Source organism: Amborella trichopoda, chromosome 6 (assembly GCF_054954075.1).
Source record: "Amborella trichopoda isolate Santa Cruz 75 chromosome 6, AtrichopodaSantaCruz75HAP2 v2.0, whole genome shotgun sequence".
Classification (NCBI taxonomy): Eukaryota; Viridiplantae; Streptophyta; class Magnoliopsida; order Amborellales; family Amborellaceae; genus Amborella; species Amborella trichopoda.
The window spans coordinates 37,327,165-37,344,278 of NC_142341.1; the positions used below are offsets into that span (position 1 = coordinate 37,327,165).

The 17,114-nt window shown below is 36.2% G+C and overlaps 1 protein-coding gene across 19 annotated transcripts in view; it reads left to right on the forward strand.

The window, feature by feature from the left end:
- The window catches only part of URE (urease), a 49,859-nt gene that overhangs the window by 17,383 nt on the left and 15,362 nt on the right, over positions 1-17,114 (forward strand). For 12 of the 19 annotated variants that reach the window (XR_016058184.1, XM_088870365.1, XM_011625415.3 and 9 more), the window contains exons 4-9: positions 4,739-4,844; positions 8,416-8,558; positions 9,141-9,251; positions 11,536-11,699; positions 11,850-12,228; positions 12,348-12,456. Coding sequence is in view for 18 of the 19 variants with exons in the window: in XM_088870365.1 (XP_088726491.1) it covers positions 4,739-4,844; positions 8,416-8,558; positions 9,141-9,251; positions 11,536-11,699; positions 11,850-12,228; positions 12,348-12,456 (1,012 nt within the window). In the remaining variant the exon portion in view is untranslated. Of the gene's footprint in view, positions 1-4,327; positions 4,427-4,738; positions 4,845-8,415; positions 8,559-9,140; positions 9,252-11,535; positions 11,700-11,849; positions 12,229-12,347; positions 12,457-17,114 lie in introns of those variants that run through there. The other 7 variants (XM_088870371.1, XM_088870369.1, XM_088870374.1 and 4 more) reach the window with 2 other exon arrangements.

Here is a 17,114-nt window from a genome sequence, read left to right on the forward strand (position 1 = left end):
AATCTTGACTTTAAAATGGTATGAATCTTGATCCTAAATATATCGAAAACTCGATTCGAAAGATGTCGGAATCACGATCCTGTATGTGAAGGAATCTCATTTCCATAGGGAATGATTATTTGGAAACTCGATTCCAAAGTGGTCGTAATCTCGATTCCTTGTATATAGGGATCTCTACTCCATTTGGGTTGAAACTCGATTCCTATAAAGTGGTAATCCCATTTCCCACAATTCCTCTCGTATGGATGTCTATTCCGAAAACAAGAATCTTCTAGCTAGTTGCAATTCCACGATTCTGATTCCTAAAACAATTCAGAATGTCAGGCATTTCCAACAACTACGTGAAAGGTGTGGCTGTGTAGAACTCAAAACAATAAATTCAAAAATTATCCTTTTTGACTTTTATTAATATACCTGAATTCCACTTGCATAGGCCACAATACATTGTTGTAAATAAAAAATAAAGTCCTAAATACAACCTAAGACCTTTCCTTTTACTGCCAAAGTAAATAAACACAACCCGGAAACAATATCCAAATCTTCCACTATGAATTTAAATACAATATATGTGCCTGAAACATTATGCAAATATGACTGAAGAGTAATAAAATCATTTTGGAAGACTTACTTGATCATACCTAGGGTTACCCCTATAGGACTTGATACACCCCCTTGACTGATGAGATACACTGTTGTCCCTTTTGGTCTTGTTAAAATTTCAATGATGGGAAACTTTCATAGGTAATATCTCTTACTTTAAGGTTTTAGAGAGCATAGAAACCTAATTAGGGTTTGTAAGAATCCTTAGGAACAAATTAGGGCTTAGCTTGAAGGCATAGAATCCTCCTATGGCTGGGCCTACCCCTTGTTCTTCTCCAAACTGCAAAATCCTTATTAGGGTTTCAATGTGCCACCCTTGCCTCACCAAATTTTGGGTGGCATGACCCGTTTTGGAAGGAGGAGAGAGAAAAAAAAAATTAATGCGAGAGATTTGGTGTATGGAGGAGAGAGAAATATGTTGTAGACAGAGAGGGGCTTAATGGCATTTAAATAGAAAGAATTCCTTCTCCTGGAGAACCATCAACTAATATAACAGAGACAATGGGAATTGACTGATCAAGAAAAGAAAACATAGAAGACTCACTAGTCATATGATAGTGGCTCTTGAGTCAATGACCCAAGAAGATGGTCTCTGAGACACAAGGAATGCAAAATTACGTGTATTTACAAGAGTAGCAGTGGTGCAGAGGAATGAGTTCTGGGATGCTGATTATTTTCATAAGTTTATTGTAAGCAACTTTTCCTCATGTGAGAGCAAAAGTCAATCCCCAGTAGAATCGAGATCCTGGAAATTAACATTTGAGCTAATAGGATGGATGTCATCACCTTCAGGGAGCCATAGTATTCCAACTTTGAATATTTTGAATAGAAAATAGAAATCATGGACCCAAATATATTGGAGCAGAAATAAATGATTGAATATGTGGCTAGCTAGATGTCTATATCTTTATTGCATCTACTTAGATACATAATGTAACTGATGTGACTCATTACAAGTATCGCAAAAGAAAAATTTTAAACTACATAGACCGTGCTAGTTCACATCGTCCACTTTCACCTATAGCTTAAAGAGAGAAACTCCCCTAGATAGAGAAAGTAAGCTAGAGAGAAACTCCTAAAGACATAAACCCTAAATTTACCTCTAGGCTTCCCAAGTTCTAGAGAGAGAAAGTCGATCCCCATCAATTCCCCATGCAAGATACACCTCAAATCAACCCAAGGCTAGCACGAGAGAGAGCATTGGGACTTCTCTTGGCATCCCAAAGCTAGGTAGTCTAAAAGGGTCCCAAAACGACATAGGAGATTCTTAAACCACAAAAAATTGTAAGCGTTTACTTGCTTAAATAAAACATTTGTGTTTCTAATTATCTTGTGTTTGCCTGCTTTAATTTGAAGTCTTCTTTTATATATAAATTGTCACACACGCACACACATGGAAAATTGTGACACCTCCAACTGTGAGCTTTTCCACTTGTGATTCAAATGGATGCTGCCACCATAATATTGCAATACTTTGAAGTCCTCATATGAAAATGCCATCTTGTTAACGGGACCACAATCACCTCTTCTTCTCTTCATCGTAGATTTATCAAAGGCTTATTCAGCAAGTTACTCAACAGATAGGAGATCAACTAGGGGGTATTGTTGTACTTATTAGATGAAAACAAAATTATAGAGGCAGGATCCATTTTAGAGGTGGGGTACAGTCCGATCATTTTCACTGCATGTGACTTGAGTGGCTAAAGGTCCTCTTTGGAGATAGTGATGTCTTGGTTCTTGATTTATGAACATGTATTCTGGCAAACAACCTCATGGAGGGCAAACTTCTTCTTATTTTTTATCTTTATTCAATTTTAATGATATATATTGTAGTTTTAGTTTTAGGGTTTATTTCTAGGATTTTTAGGAATTCTTTATTTTTCATTTACTATTCACGAGTACTATGCATGGTACTACCATAGTTATTGTTCACTGTTACTGTTCACACATTCCTATTCATGTGTTACTGTTCACATGGGTATTTTTGAAATTTTGGTATTATTTTAGGGGTATTTTAGAGTATTAAATATATACTTGAATCTCTAGTTAGATTAGGGTTTCATGGGCTTATAAAATGTTGGATGTCATAGTTTGGGGAATATGTTATTAGAATGGATTTATTTTATCAAAGAAGAAACTTCTTCTCTTGACTTGATTTATAACCATGTTCTTTCTCTATTATTGCTTGATTCCCCTTCCCTGAACCTTAAACAAGTAAAATCAGCAACAATAGAGAAAGAACATGATTGTAAATCAAGCCAAGAGAAGAAGTTTCTTTTTTGATAAAATAAATTTATTCCAATAACATATTATCCAAACTATGACATCTAACCTTTTATAGGCCTATGAAACCCTAATCTAACTTGAGATTCAAGTATATATTTAATACTCTAAAATACCCCTAAAAAATATAAAAAATAACCCTATGAACAGTAATGCATGAACAGTACTGTGAACAATAACTATGAGCAGTACCATGAATAGTACTTGTGAATAGTAAATGAAAAAATAAAAATCCTAAAAACCTTAGAAATAAACCCTAAAATTAAAACTACAATATACATTATTGAAATTGAATAAAAATACAAAATAAGAAGTAGTTTGCCCTCCATCACAACTATTCACATTGCTTTTAATCCTATCATCCATGAGCACATATAAAATTGGGTTGAACAAACAATCAAAAGAAGAGGGTTGAAGTTCACATAGGAAAAGATGACATCCAAAGAGATTCAGACATCCACACATTAAGACAGGCCATTTCTGGGCATCCTTACAAAGACTCTTTCCAGTAGGAGTTGCATTGCATCACAAGGAAGTTCATCATGTTAGATATCAAATCGCCAACTTGAGGGGGAATGTTGAAGTTCTATGTTGGGGTTTACTTCTATCCTTGTATTTATTTAGGCCCATCCTTTTGTATTATCTATGTTTACATGTGTTCCATTTAAGGAATAGTCGTCAGGCTTTGATATGTGTATTGCATATATGAGTGTGTATTGCATATATGAGCCTTTCAACCCCAAATGGAAATATGTCAGCAACATGCTGCATTATTCTCTTATATAACTTCAAATTTGACAACTACCCCTTACTTTCAACTTCAATTGCCTGCCTTTATTTTCTTCCATTACTTGCCTTTTTCTGATCTATGACATTCGCAAATGCATCCATGATGCCTATTCAATATAAAAACTTTTTCGTAACTTAAGCAATTGAGCCCTAGCAAACACTGCATGCCTAAGATGTGCAGACACAGATATGCGCATGGATCCATAGAACAGTTATATATGTGACTTGGCATTTCTTTAACTCTAGGACACAAATATGGATATGAGTGTCCTCTCCAACATATCAATAACTATATATTTTTATGTAATACACATGCTTATCAGAAAATAAGTTCCAACATGTAGATACATATATACAATTTTATCCTACTCGATTTCATTTTTTTTATATTTAAATCATATTATGTGCAGAGTCCCCCTAGGAGAATCCAATAATAGCGGAGTCAACACACGAAGACATTAGCACGTTAAGCATGTAAACTTTTCTACACATTATAGCTATGTCCCCATATCCACCCGCTGTTTTGTATCAACTCCTCCTAGCAAACATTTTCAGCTACCTCTCCTCTTTCAACTCCAAGTAAGCTGTTGTTAGTGGCAATCTTGTGCTCAATAAACAATTCCTTCGGCACATCCACTTCTATTCAATTGGAATCTTGATAAAGCCTGTGATGCTCGATGTTTTAGGTATCCCATTGCATCCAAAATGCTACCGCCAAATCCTTCATGATATCATCCTTCTCTATAGACTAGAGGTAAATACACTTATATGGTTTGGCACTGCAAGATCATGCTTTAATGAAGCACCTTTTTAGTCAGTTTATATTTGTTGTTGGCTTTATGTTACTCCTTACATTAATAACATATTGTACTCCGTAAATTGTTTTCTATATGAATTCACCACACAATGTTTCGTTGGAAGATATTCCTATTGTGAGAAGGGCATGCAATGTTCAAACTTAGGTTTGCGGTTTTCTTTTACCATTTTCAATGCATCATAATTTTCTCCTATTTAGCCTATTATATTGGTTGTTTCTGTGATTCATCAGTGGTTGTGTTCTTGGTAGGTTGAAGGAACATTTCAGGATGGGACCAAGTTAGTCACAATTCATAACGCTATTGCCACTACTGATGGCAATATGGAACTGGCATTGCATGGTTCTTTTCTTCCAGGTATAGGACATAATCATCATGAACTTTTGTTTTTGTTATCTAACCAGTAGCTAATACCATTGATTATGGAACTATTTCCATGAGCTGAAGTGTTATAATTTTCTTTTGTTTGCACACTTGTAAAGTTTTCAGTTTGCTGTTTATGTTTGAAACAATGTGAAATTACGAATTTTTCTTCATTTTCTTTGGAAATTCTGGACAAGTGGTTATTCACTGGGCCTCAAGATATTTGATACAGAACTTGTAAACCTTGTCCCGTATCAAGGTCTACTGGGAACACTAAGATATGTGTTTCTTGTGCAAATTGATCTTTTACAGTAGCTCAAAGTAATTGATCACCTTGTTGGTTCTATGTCCTGAAGACCTGAAATTTGGGGAAACATAACTTTGAGAGTGACACTAGATTGTGCCTTTTCTTTGACATGAGGACATATTAGGGACTCATTTTTTTTCATGATAGATAGCATCCCTTAATTGGATCTCTTCAAGATATAAAGGGGTTGATGGTGATGATATCCCCAGGGCTCATCAAAAGGAGTGAAGCACTCTTATTGTCTTTGGATTGCAAATCCATAAACAACCTGGGTCAAGTAGTAACCCTAGACATGATTTGGACAAAGTAGCCATCATTTCAAAGAAATACTCTTACTTACCTTTATGGACAATCCTGATAGTTGTAGCCTTAATAAGTCATGGTCATTAAAAAAAGTGTCCCTGTTTTGAGAATAAAGAAAAAATAGTTTTTGTTATTTTTTCTATTTTAATTCTTGTTGGAGTTTCGATGGTGTTTTGAGGATAAGTGGTGTATAGAAACAGGCTTCCCTTTGGCTCGTGGTAGATCAAGCTGAGGTATCTGTTACTTTTAAACTAGGAATAGTGGCATACCAAGCTAGGATGCCCATCGCTCTTAAATAGCTCGCTCGAATGCTGGGGGACCATGCTGGGACACCTATCACTCTTTGGTGGGTGTCACTCTTAGATGGGTAAAATTGCTAAAATATCAAGAGCTTAAATGGGGCATAACTTATTTTCCGCATAGAACTACAGAGAGAGTTGCAAAGAAGAGAGAAATCCCTTTTCATGATATTCATGCTCATGCATCAAGAAAACCTCATTTATAAATCTTTGAAGATAACATATGCCAGTTGCCACATAAGGGGATATGGAATGTCACACATCTAGAAGATTTTAGCAGGCAAACAATAATGATGTAAAACTGTATTCTATAGAGAAAAGTAACTGACAACGAGACACCCTCCACTTCAAGATTATTTCTAATGACAGAAAATTCCTTGGTCCTTGGTCCTGCTGAATCCTCTGAATTGGGAAGCACTTTTGGAATACCTTTTCACAAAACTATGGAGCTGAAAACATCGGCTAGGAAAGGATTTGTAGCCAGCCCAATAGTTAGGATAAGGCTTGGATGATGATGATGATGAAGTTTAACTTTTCAACATGGGCATAATCTATCCTTACGACATGTAAGTGAAATGGAGCATACTGACTCAATAGGAGTAGGTACATTTGCCAGCTGGGAGGCACAAACAGGACTTTTCCTAATGGCTGCAATGTAATGCACCTTATCCTAGCTAGGGTTCATAGAGGTGGTTGGTCATTCTTCTATCTCATTTGGAAACATTACATCTTCAAGGAGTGTGACATTCTTCACAGATACACTTATCCCCTCTTTTGTTAGATGCCTGTGTATAGGAGTGGAGGTCAGACTTTCTTTAAGCACTCTACTTCACTAAGGGGTGGTGGGTTCCACCTGTTTATAGAAATGCATGTTAAGTGAAATAGAGAAGCTTGACTATTTCATGTTGATAATGGAAGCTTAATGGAATGCTACATTAACTTATGAAGAAGGTGAGCATGGCCTTGATTTTTGAGGATTTCTTTCATGCACAACAATCATGAGGGGCATCATAGCCTTTGTATTCAAATTTGTGTGTAGTTCATTCCTTGAAAGTAATGAAGCAAAAGCTTCACCTTTATATTAGCTTGCTTCCTAAAATGTTAGTTCGGGGAATCAGTCTTCTATATAATTGTCAAAAACTTAAAAAATAAGTAAATGATTGTGCTTATATGTCCATATAGGACCTTAGTACCCTTTTTTACCCTTTCTAGTGTAAATATTCTTTCTTGGAAGGGAGCCATGCACCAAATATCTATAATAACTTATGTATTCCCTTTTTAAATTGAGTGTTGCTCCAAAATATGTTTCTTGATTATTTTTGTTTTGGTTATAAGGCAGTAATCGAAAACTTAGATGAGTCCACCCGGACTCGGCCAAGTTACTTGGGTAAAACTTGTGGTAATTAAAAGAATAAGAATTATGTTAATTTATGAAATCAATGTATAAATATTTTATATGTAATTTGGATGTTTTTCTGATGATGATTTATGAGATTTTTCTTGTCATATGCCCAATTTTTAGATATTTGTCTTTTTTTTTTTCTTTTTCGGATTTCTCTATATCATCTCCAGCTATAAATCAATTTTCTCATAATCACTGTTTATCTTTTTTTCTATCTTAATTGGACTTTTATTTTTTTTAGTTTAGTTTGATTTTTACTATTTTTATTTTATTTTAAATGTTTGGAACTTTTTTCTTTAAATTTTTTAGGCATTTTTTGCCCCGTTTACTACTTGGTTGAGTCCACTCGGATTCGCCTGAGTTACTTGGCTTGGTCAGGGCTCGAGTCTCATGCCCGAGCCGAGTTTATAAATATTATATGAAGTCATTGATAGTTATTAATATCAAAGGTTTTGCGCTCTATGTGATAGGGATACTCAACATTCACTGTTATTGTCCTCTGTGCCAGTCATTGTTGGTTCTTAGATTAACTACGAGGAAACAAGGTATTGAACATTTTCCAGTCAATTGCTGCTATTCCTTGGTGATATGTTATAAGCATAGACGTGCGAAGGAATCATAATGTCAATTAGCTCTTGAAGCACTTTTTATCATATTGAGTGAATCTTAGCTGCAATACTATTTTTGCTTTAATTTCTTAAGAAAATACCTGAACCAATTTATTTGGGACTGTTCATTTGAAATTCTTAATATTAAAAAAATATGTACTATGTAATCCTTTTTTTCTTTTTTTCCTTTTTTCACTTCAAAGTTCGGGAATTATCGTAAACATCTCTACTAGTGGTTCATTGGGATGGACGTGGTCCTGTTTCTCATTGGGCAGGTTAGCTGGTATCTCACCACAACCTCAGGGTTGCAACTGTCTTCCAGTTGGGCTATATGCTTCATCTGACATAGTGTAATACTTCAACTGCAAGAATAAACTTTGTAATCCTCGTTAAAGTTATAAAACATATTTTCCTAAGGATGTTTCCTAGTAAATTTCCAAAGAATTCCTAGCTTGGATGAACTGGCAAGGATTTGAAATTCTGTGGATGAGATATATGTTTCATTGATGGCATTGAAATTTCTAATAATTGGTCTATCTCTTGGAAGTTTTGTTGGATGATCTGAAGTTCTCTTTTGAAGAAACTTGAAATTGTTTTTCCTTCTAAAGTTTCTTGATAATGTTTTCGCATATGTCCTATGTTATAGTTCCTGCTGCAAATATGTTTGTGGAGACCCATGAGCATGACATTCCGGGAGAATTAATTGTTGGGGAAGGAGATATTATCTTGAACACTGGAAGGCATGCTCTTGTTCTCGAAGTAACTAACAAAGCAGACAGGCCTATCCAGGTTCAAGTTCTTGACACATATATGTTTGCTAATTTCCTTTGTTCTTATGCCATTGCTTATTTTTGTATATTTTGTTTTATTGAATTTTTTCTATCAGGTTTTGAATTTTAGGTAAATCTTAGTTAGAAGGTCGAGTTTTGGGGTTTTATTGGGGTGACTGGCATACCAATCATTGGTGACCACTATCAGCTGGCTCAATACCATAATTTTCCAGTTCTTGTTGCTCCATGTGAAACTGTCATCAGATAAATACTGCTTCAATATTTTAATTTATGGACTATCATTTGAAATATGAAACTTCTCAGTTCCCTAAAATGTTGCATACTAATCATGTGGTAATATTTTTTGTTGGGACACAAAATTCATGTCGATGCTAATTGGGCTTTGTGGATGCTCTTGATGAACTTTGGATGGCCTTCGAATTTTAGCCTTCCTAAGATGAATAAATAAAGCTGATATTTTGATGCTTTATTTTTCAATGTATTCAAGAACCTTATATACTTACGCCCCATTTTATTAATTGATTCAATTCCCTGGTTCATCAGATGCATTTAATACGTGATCACTTTTGTCTCTGTTCAGGTTGGAAGCCACTATCACTTTATTGAGGCCAATCCTTACTTGGTTTTTGATAGGAAAAGGTCTTATGGCATGCGGCTCAATATACTAGCAGGAACCGCAGTTCGATTTGAGGTAAAATGACCTTCAAAATTTGAACTCGTCGATCTTGTAGATTGACATGGCATGTGTATTTGTTTGGTTGATGTTAACAGAACATTCATTCTTTGAGCTCTTTCTATAAATGTATAGAGTTTTCTCTGCAATTACTGCATGCATTGCCTTTCTTATCGTGTTTCATTCATGTCTCATATGGAAGCTGAAAGTTGCATATGACTTTTATTTTATTTCTGCTTTGGCTTCTTACTTCTAGCAACCCATTTGTTGGTGTTTTTCCTGATGAATGAGGTGCAAACAAAAATATGTAAATATGAATAAAAGTGGGGAAATAAGAAATTCTTTCATTGTTTGTTAGGAGTTTTGTTGCCTGTTATGGTTCGGAGGCATTGACTTGAGGCAACAACAACCATTAGTTACTGCAAGATATTTGCAGGACCTGGAGGCTAGCAGGGCCCTTACCCTCAAATTTTTTAATTTGCTTCAAAGTCAAAGCCGTTATTGTTTGTCAAGAGTGGCAATGGGTCAGGCAGCCCAGCTAAGTCTCCGCTGTCCAGCATATGTGGCCGATTGGGCTCTTGCCCAGCCAGGCACATCATGGCCTGGCTGGGCATTTTGAACAGGTTGGACTGGGCCCATAACAGGGTTTTGGCCTGCAGGGCCTGGCTGGGTTCGAGACCCACCCTTTTCTGCCCCTAGTGTTTGTGATAGTAGGCAGCTTGCTGCTCATGTACCTGTAGCAAGCATGGAATCACCTTAGACATGAACTCCCCTGATTTGCTGAGTCGAAGTCAGTTTGCGACTAATCTTGAGTGTTTGTGACATTATTGGTTCATTGAGATCTTTCAGTGAATGCATAGCAAAGAATAGAGTTCTATGTCACCAACCCTTTGATAATACTGGAAAAGTAAAAATAACGTTAGAAGCAGACACACGGCCCAAATCTTTTTGGAGAAGGTGACACAAGGATGCCCTCAAGAATTGGCTTGTTTTTGAAGGAAACTCATTAATGAAATTGGGAGGCTCTAGCCCCCCACCCATTTTAGAGGCATGTATTCAATTTTTTAATCTAAACAAAAGGAAGGGATCACGACTCTCTCTCTCTCTCTCTCTCTCTCACACACACACACACACACACACACACACACACGCATTCTCACATGTGCTCGTGCTCTCTCCTTATTTTATAACTTGGCTCAATATTTGTCTCTCTTGTGGGGGTCGTTTTGCATCATGCTATAGGTAGGTAATTATCATGAAATGTGAAGACCCCAATAAAATAATAAAATGAGAAAGATTTATAACTAAAAAGCATAGGACTGATAATCTCTAGTCATTTGTTTCTATCTCATCCTTAAATTTTATTCTATTTAAATTTGAATATAGAAAATGCATAAAAAAGAGAGAAAACGGAAATTTTATTGTTTGCGGCCTGCCATTTGATTTAAAGCTAAACAAAGGAATTTCATGACTTGAAAAGTTCTTCGGCTGAGATGAAGAACACTGGACCAAATATGAAATAAATGTGACAATCTGGAGAAAATGTAGTTTTCTAATGCATATATGAATGAAGTTGCTTAGAAGATCCAGGGAAAAGGATGACATAAGATGGAGGGTAAAAAGTGAAAGAAGAGAGATAGTGGCTAATTTTTAAATATTGTTGTTTTATTATTAACAAATGTATGAAGTAATTATATGAAAATTGTTAGGTTCACTATGTGTTTCAACTGTTCTGTATTTTTTTGATAATGAATCCTATATTCAATGGAATTACCCCCGAATCTTGTGGAAAAAACACTACATTTCATTGTTATTTTCATGTTGAAAGTGTTGTTCGAATATTACATGAAATTGAATTCACTTGGAATAAAGGAACTGTGGTTCCATAGTTATTGCTTAAAAGGAAGGAGAACAGTTAAAGGGCAGGGATGCATTCTCTAGAGGTGGGATCCCAAGCTTGATCAACAAGTCTGCAGGTCGAGAGGGGCACCAATCGAAATGGACTTTCCATTCAAGTATGGGTTTTTTCATGATGAATGCTGGTCCTTGCTCTCTTGTGCACCCCAAGAACTCAAACATGCATTTTTAATCATAACTTCAATGGTTAAGTGCTCATAACTACATATCTGACTTTCAAAGTTCATCTAATATGCGCTATTGATGTGTGGAGTATGCATTAAATTTTTAATTTCTTGATGCAGCATTACCATCTTCGTGCACTAGAAGTATTCTGCTGGTTTCGTGTTGTTTGTTATGTATGTCTGCATTCCTTACCTGGATCCTTTTCCTTTTCTGGAGTTAGCCTGGGGAGAAGAAGTCTGTCACACTTGTTAGCATTGGAGGACAGAAAGTAATAAAGGGTGGGAACGGCATGGTTGATGGTCCTGTTGAAAATTCCAGACTTCCAAAGATAATGGAAGCTTTGCATTCGAAATGTTTTGGCCATGGAAAAGAGGATAATGTCATGTAAGTATAGATCTTGATATTTTTGACATCTTTGAGTGAGGACCATCCTCTTGGCCTGTATCATAGCAATCAAAGTGCTATCACATTATGCATCTTATGCTGATCAATTAGATCATCAATTAAAAGTTATTTAACCGATTTGTGATTCAGGGTTGGTGTTACATCAGAAGATCCGCAACTCACAGTTAAGGTTTCTCGTGAGGCTTATGCTGACATTTATGGACCTACAACTGGTGACAAGATCAGGCTTGGTGATACTAACTTGTATGCAGAAGTGGAGAGAGACTTCACTGTTTATGGAGATGAGTGTAAGTTTGGGGGTGGCAAAGTCCTACGTGATGGGATGGGACAAGCAACTGGTTACCCGTCATCCGTTTGCTTGGATACTGTTATCACAAATGCCTTGATCATTGACTATATGGGGATCTACAAGGCAGATATAGGCATTAAAGGGGAGTTCATCAGCTCCATTGGTAAGGCGGGGAATCCAGATGTAATGGACGGTGTGCACAAGGATATGATAGTTGGTGTAATTTTCTTCCCTTTCTTTGTTGATCATGATGTATTATTTTATGTGTTGATATTGCACCATTGTTTAATATTGTTTTTCTGTTTTACTATTGTGCCTCTCCGTGTATTAAAATGCAGGTGAATACCGAGGTTATTGCAGGGGAAGGAATGATTGTAACTGCTGGAGGAATTGACTGTCATGTACACTTCATCTGTCCTCAACTCGCAAATGAAGCAATCTCAAGTGGTAAATTTCTATTTCCCTCACATTGCAGTTTATAATATATGCTTCAAGCATATTCTGGAACTTGAGTTTATAAGCAATTTGTTTATGTGAATACTGGAACTTGAGTTTACAAGCAATTTTTTTATGTGAATAAAGATTTACGTATAGCAGCCTATATACATGTGCATCCTTTACAAAATGTACTGAGACAAGATCCCTGAGGTAGAGAGACATTCACCCTGCTAACCATTAATACAGACTGGCTGACACCCTCTCTTGCTAATGAATTGGAGAGTTTAGAAGAATTTACCATTCTGCATGATATGATTGTAAGCAATCCATCTATATACCATCTTTATAGCTTATTGAGTAATTCATAGTTTTTAAAATGGCTGCATTTACTGCATATATAATAGGATGCTTCTTATTTTCAATTTTTTTTTTAAGCTAGTAGTTGTCTGTTTGATGTTATGAAGTCATGTCCTTGTCTGGATATTTAAAGTGCACACATTTTTATGATGTCTAAATATAGATATGCTTATGGGATTGAGGTATGGGAACCATCCATGCCGTTTGGCATTTTCCAAATTCACGACATACAAATATGAGTATCCTATCCAGCACATTAGTGTACATCATCTTGAAAGAAATGGTTATGTAGAATTCGAAGGTATAAAAATATCAAAAAAGAAAATCTCTTCTTCTTTTTAATAACTGGAATTTCTACTTACAATTGCCACAATACAATGTAGAAAAAAAGTAAATCTAGTTTTAATTCTTACTGCCAAATGAAACTTTTATTTAAAAAAATTCAAATTCATATTTACAATATGAATTCAAATACAATTAGGTATTCTAATCTAAGTGGGAGTCCTAGTTCAAATAGGAATCGTGATCCAAAAAGGACTCCAATACAATTAGGACTTTTAAGACAATCATCATCATTTGAGCCTTATCCCAACTATTTGGGCTTGCTACACGAATCCTATTCCACCTAAGTTCAGGATTCATGATAAGATGCGAGAAAGTTTTACGCTAGCCGATCTACATAACAGAACCCTCATCTTTTATCTGGGCTTGGAACCGCATAACTAGCTCGGGACCAACCATGGTGGAGCCTAAAACAAATATGAATAAAACAAACCGATAAACAAAAACTGAGAAGATTTACTGAACCTTTGCCTAGGGTACCTCTTTAGGACATAACACACCCCAAACCCAATATACAAACCAATGGGACACTTTGATCCTTGGTCTTGCTAGATCCTCTGAATTGGGAAGCACCTCTGGAATACCTTTATAGTGGATTATGCACTCTAGTGAGAGTGTGTGTTGACTAACCAATGGTTCTCTATGACCCAGATTATATCTGAAACTCTACCCTATGCAAGTGGCACTACTGGGAAGGGTTTGCATTGAGTCACCCCTTCTTGAGGTTGGAGAGATGCTTAGGAATAATGTTTGTAGGCTAGGAGAATTGTGTAGTCTCTTGTGTGCAGTTGTAGGCCTTTGAAAGCAATGACCACATCCTCGAAAAAACTTTTGCACGTCATGTACACATGACAACCACATTACCAAGAAGCAGTCCGATAGTGGGTGTTAGGTTTTGTGGCTTTTAAAGGCCTCGAAAGCTTGTAAATATGATATTTTATAGTAAAATATATAATTTAGTGGGAGTGTGTGTGTTGATTGACTAAGGGTTGGGAGGTTTATGGCCTTGGTCATATCCAAAACCTTTAGTCCTGGGCATGTGGCACTACTGAGAAGGGTTTATAGTGGGTCATCCCTTGTTGAGGTTGAAGAGGTGCCCGTGGATGATGTTTGTAGGTCAGGAGAACTGTATGATCTTTTGTATGTGGTTATAGGCTTGTGAGAGCAAGGGCCAAAGCCTCAACAAACTTCTGCACGACATGTACATATGACAGCCTCATTATTGTGAAGCAGTCCTACAGAGGGATACATGTACATATGCATAGAGAGAGCCCCCTTTGCACACTGTGGTGACAAGTGTTAGACTTGCTCTTAAAGCGGGAATTGAAATCTACATTCTGGGATCATGGTCCCATTGTTTTATTGTCTAACTTTGATAAGTCAATCATGAGCTCCTAAAATGAGACTCTGGATCATAGGTCTTTGTTGGATTGGATAAAAAAATACCAGTTCATCATGGTTTCTTGGACGAGTGAAGTGCCCTTATTGTTGCTAATTTTGACCTGTTGGTATCAGTTCAATCCTAGTATATTTATTTTCGTATTACAAATATTTTTACGATTTTTAAATATTTCTTTAGAATTTTAAAATATTATTTCTTCTATAATTTTCATTAAAAAGGTATTTTTGAAAAATTTTAGAATTTGATAAGGCACATGTGGGGACAAAGGATCCAGCCCCCACATTTGTATGCTACCTATGCGGGGCCGACATTACCCCCTAGGGAGGCACACGACTTTTTTTGTTAACAAAAAAGTGGGCACGCCACTTATTCAAGAGAAAGGGGGTACGCTCCACTTTCTTAATATTTGATTTTAAATTAGATAGGAAACTTTTTAATAATATTTGGTTTCTTATTCTCGTGGGAATTTTAAAATATAAATTATCGTAGATTTCCTATAGATTATAGGAGATCTAGATAATGATAACACTTGTTATACTTTAAAATTTAACTAGGAGTTGGTTATGGGTCAAAATCTAAGGAGATAAGGTTTCGATCTTTTCCACCCAAATTCATGATGGCTTGTTTGTGGGATGGAAGGCTCTGATTAAATCTCTCACCTCACAGATTTCCTAAATCATCCTAAAAGGTCTAGTTGGAAATTAGACCATGCACACCTAAGGAAATCTTGAATAGGTTCTATTTCTTTGGCAGTAAAATAAAGATTCTCGCTGTTATCTAGGGCATTATTTTGATTCACAGCTGTATTTAGTGGCCTTTGTAAGTGGAGTTTAAGTATATTGAATAAAAGAAAAATAATATTTTGTAATGTAATATACCTTGAGGTCCACATAGTCACTCCTTTCACTGGTATCAGAGCCTATATATTTTACTGCCATTTTTTAGGGGTATTTTTTTTTTTATTTGAGTCTAGAAACATGACATCAAAAAGTTTCTTAGCTGAATTTATTAAGTCTGAAAGATTTGACGGGAAGAACTAGGCGAGTTGGAAGAGAAAAATAGGTTATGTCCTCTTTGAAGAAGGATTTAGCCAAATACTTACTGATGACCCCCCACATGTCCTAAGAGGAAATACTTATGAAAGGCAGCTTGTAAGAGATGCTCATGCTCAGTAGGAGCACAAAAACATTCTAGCAATGCATGTACTATTTATAGCTATGGATGGCACCCATGATTTCGAGTATGAGCACCTGAAGACTGCAAAGAAGATTCATGAATGACTTGAGACCGATTATGCCTCACCTTCTCTCACTAGGAAGACAATGGCTATGAAACAATATTCAGATTTGAAGATGAAGGAAGGAAGCAAGTTAATTGAGCATATACAACAGTTCAGAGCTTTAGTTCGTGAACTCGAGGCTGTACAAGCTAAGTCAAATGAAAACATGCAAATCTGCCAATTGCTGAATTCTATACCGAGCTCATGGGAAAGCGTCATTTCAGGCCTTACCGCAAGGGAGAGCATGCTGAAGTTGGGCGAGATCATCACCAAAATTAAAGCCGAAGAAGAAAGGAGTTTGTCTTGCGATACTTTAGCCTTGAATGACTCTATAATTCTGGTAAACCTTAAATTAAACTCTGGTTCACTCAAGAAGAAGAAATATAATGGAAAGAATAAGAATAAAACCAATGTGAATCAAAAGGGGAATAATGGGTCTACGAAGAAGGATTTTAAGAATACCCGGTTATATAATTTCAAGAAATTTGGGCATAAGCAAAGTATTGTAAAGCACCCAAGAATATGAATCCCACGGGCAATAGGGAACATGCTTGTGTGGTCCTTGAGACCTTGCCATCTGACCCTAAAATGGGGTCATGGTGGTTTTACTCAGGGTCCACTGCCCATGTGTTGAACACCAACGATGTTTCAAGCATGTTGCCCATGGGGATCAGTATATCTATATTGGTGGGAATCAAAAGATTGAAATTCTGGGTATTGCAGATTTCGTCCTTCAATTTGAGAATAGAAAAAGCATGGTCTTAAAGCAAACTATTTATGCTCCTAAGATTAGGAAGAGTTTGGTTTCGGTCGCTAAATTGGCTAACGCAGGCTACTAAACCATTTTTACTGGTAATAAGGTGGAAGTGAAATATGGAAATGAATTAGTCATGGATGCTCATCTTGTAGATGGTTTCTTTACAGTTGCAATAAAGAATTCCATTTCTTATGTCTCGTGTTATAATAATAACAATGATGATGCGTATATATGGCACATGAGACTAGGGCACATAAATCCTAAAAGGATGGAGAGGTTAAAGAGAGGGATTACTAAAGAATTTAAAGGCAGACTTAACCAGAGTCTGTCAATCATATGTCCAAGGAAATCTGGTTAAAAAATCCTTTGTGAAAATTCAAAGAGCTATTGGAATATTAGAAGTTGTTCATAGTGATATTTGTGGGCCTATAAATGTGGAGGTACTTTGACAAAAGGATTGGTGGAGAATTTTTTTGCCAAACTTGTAATGGGATGGGTTTGAGAGAAATTGAGAGGGAATGATTGTATGG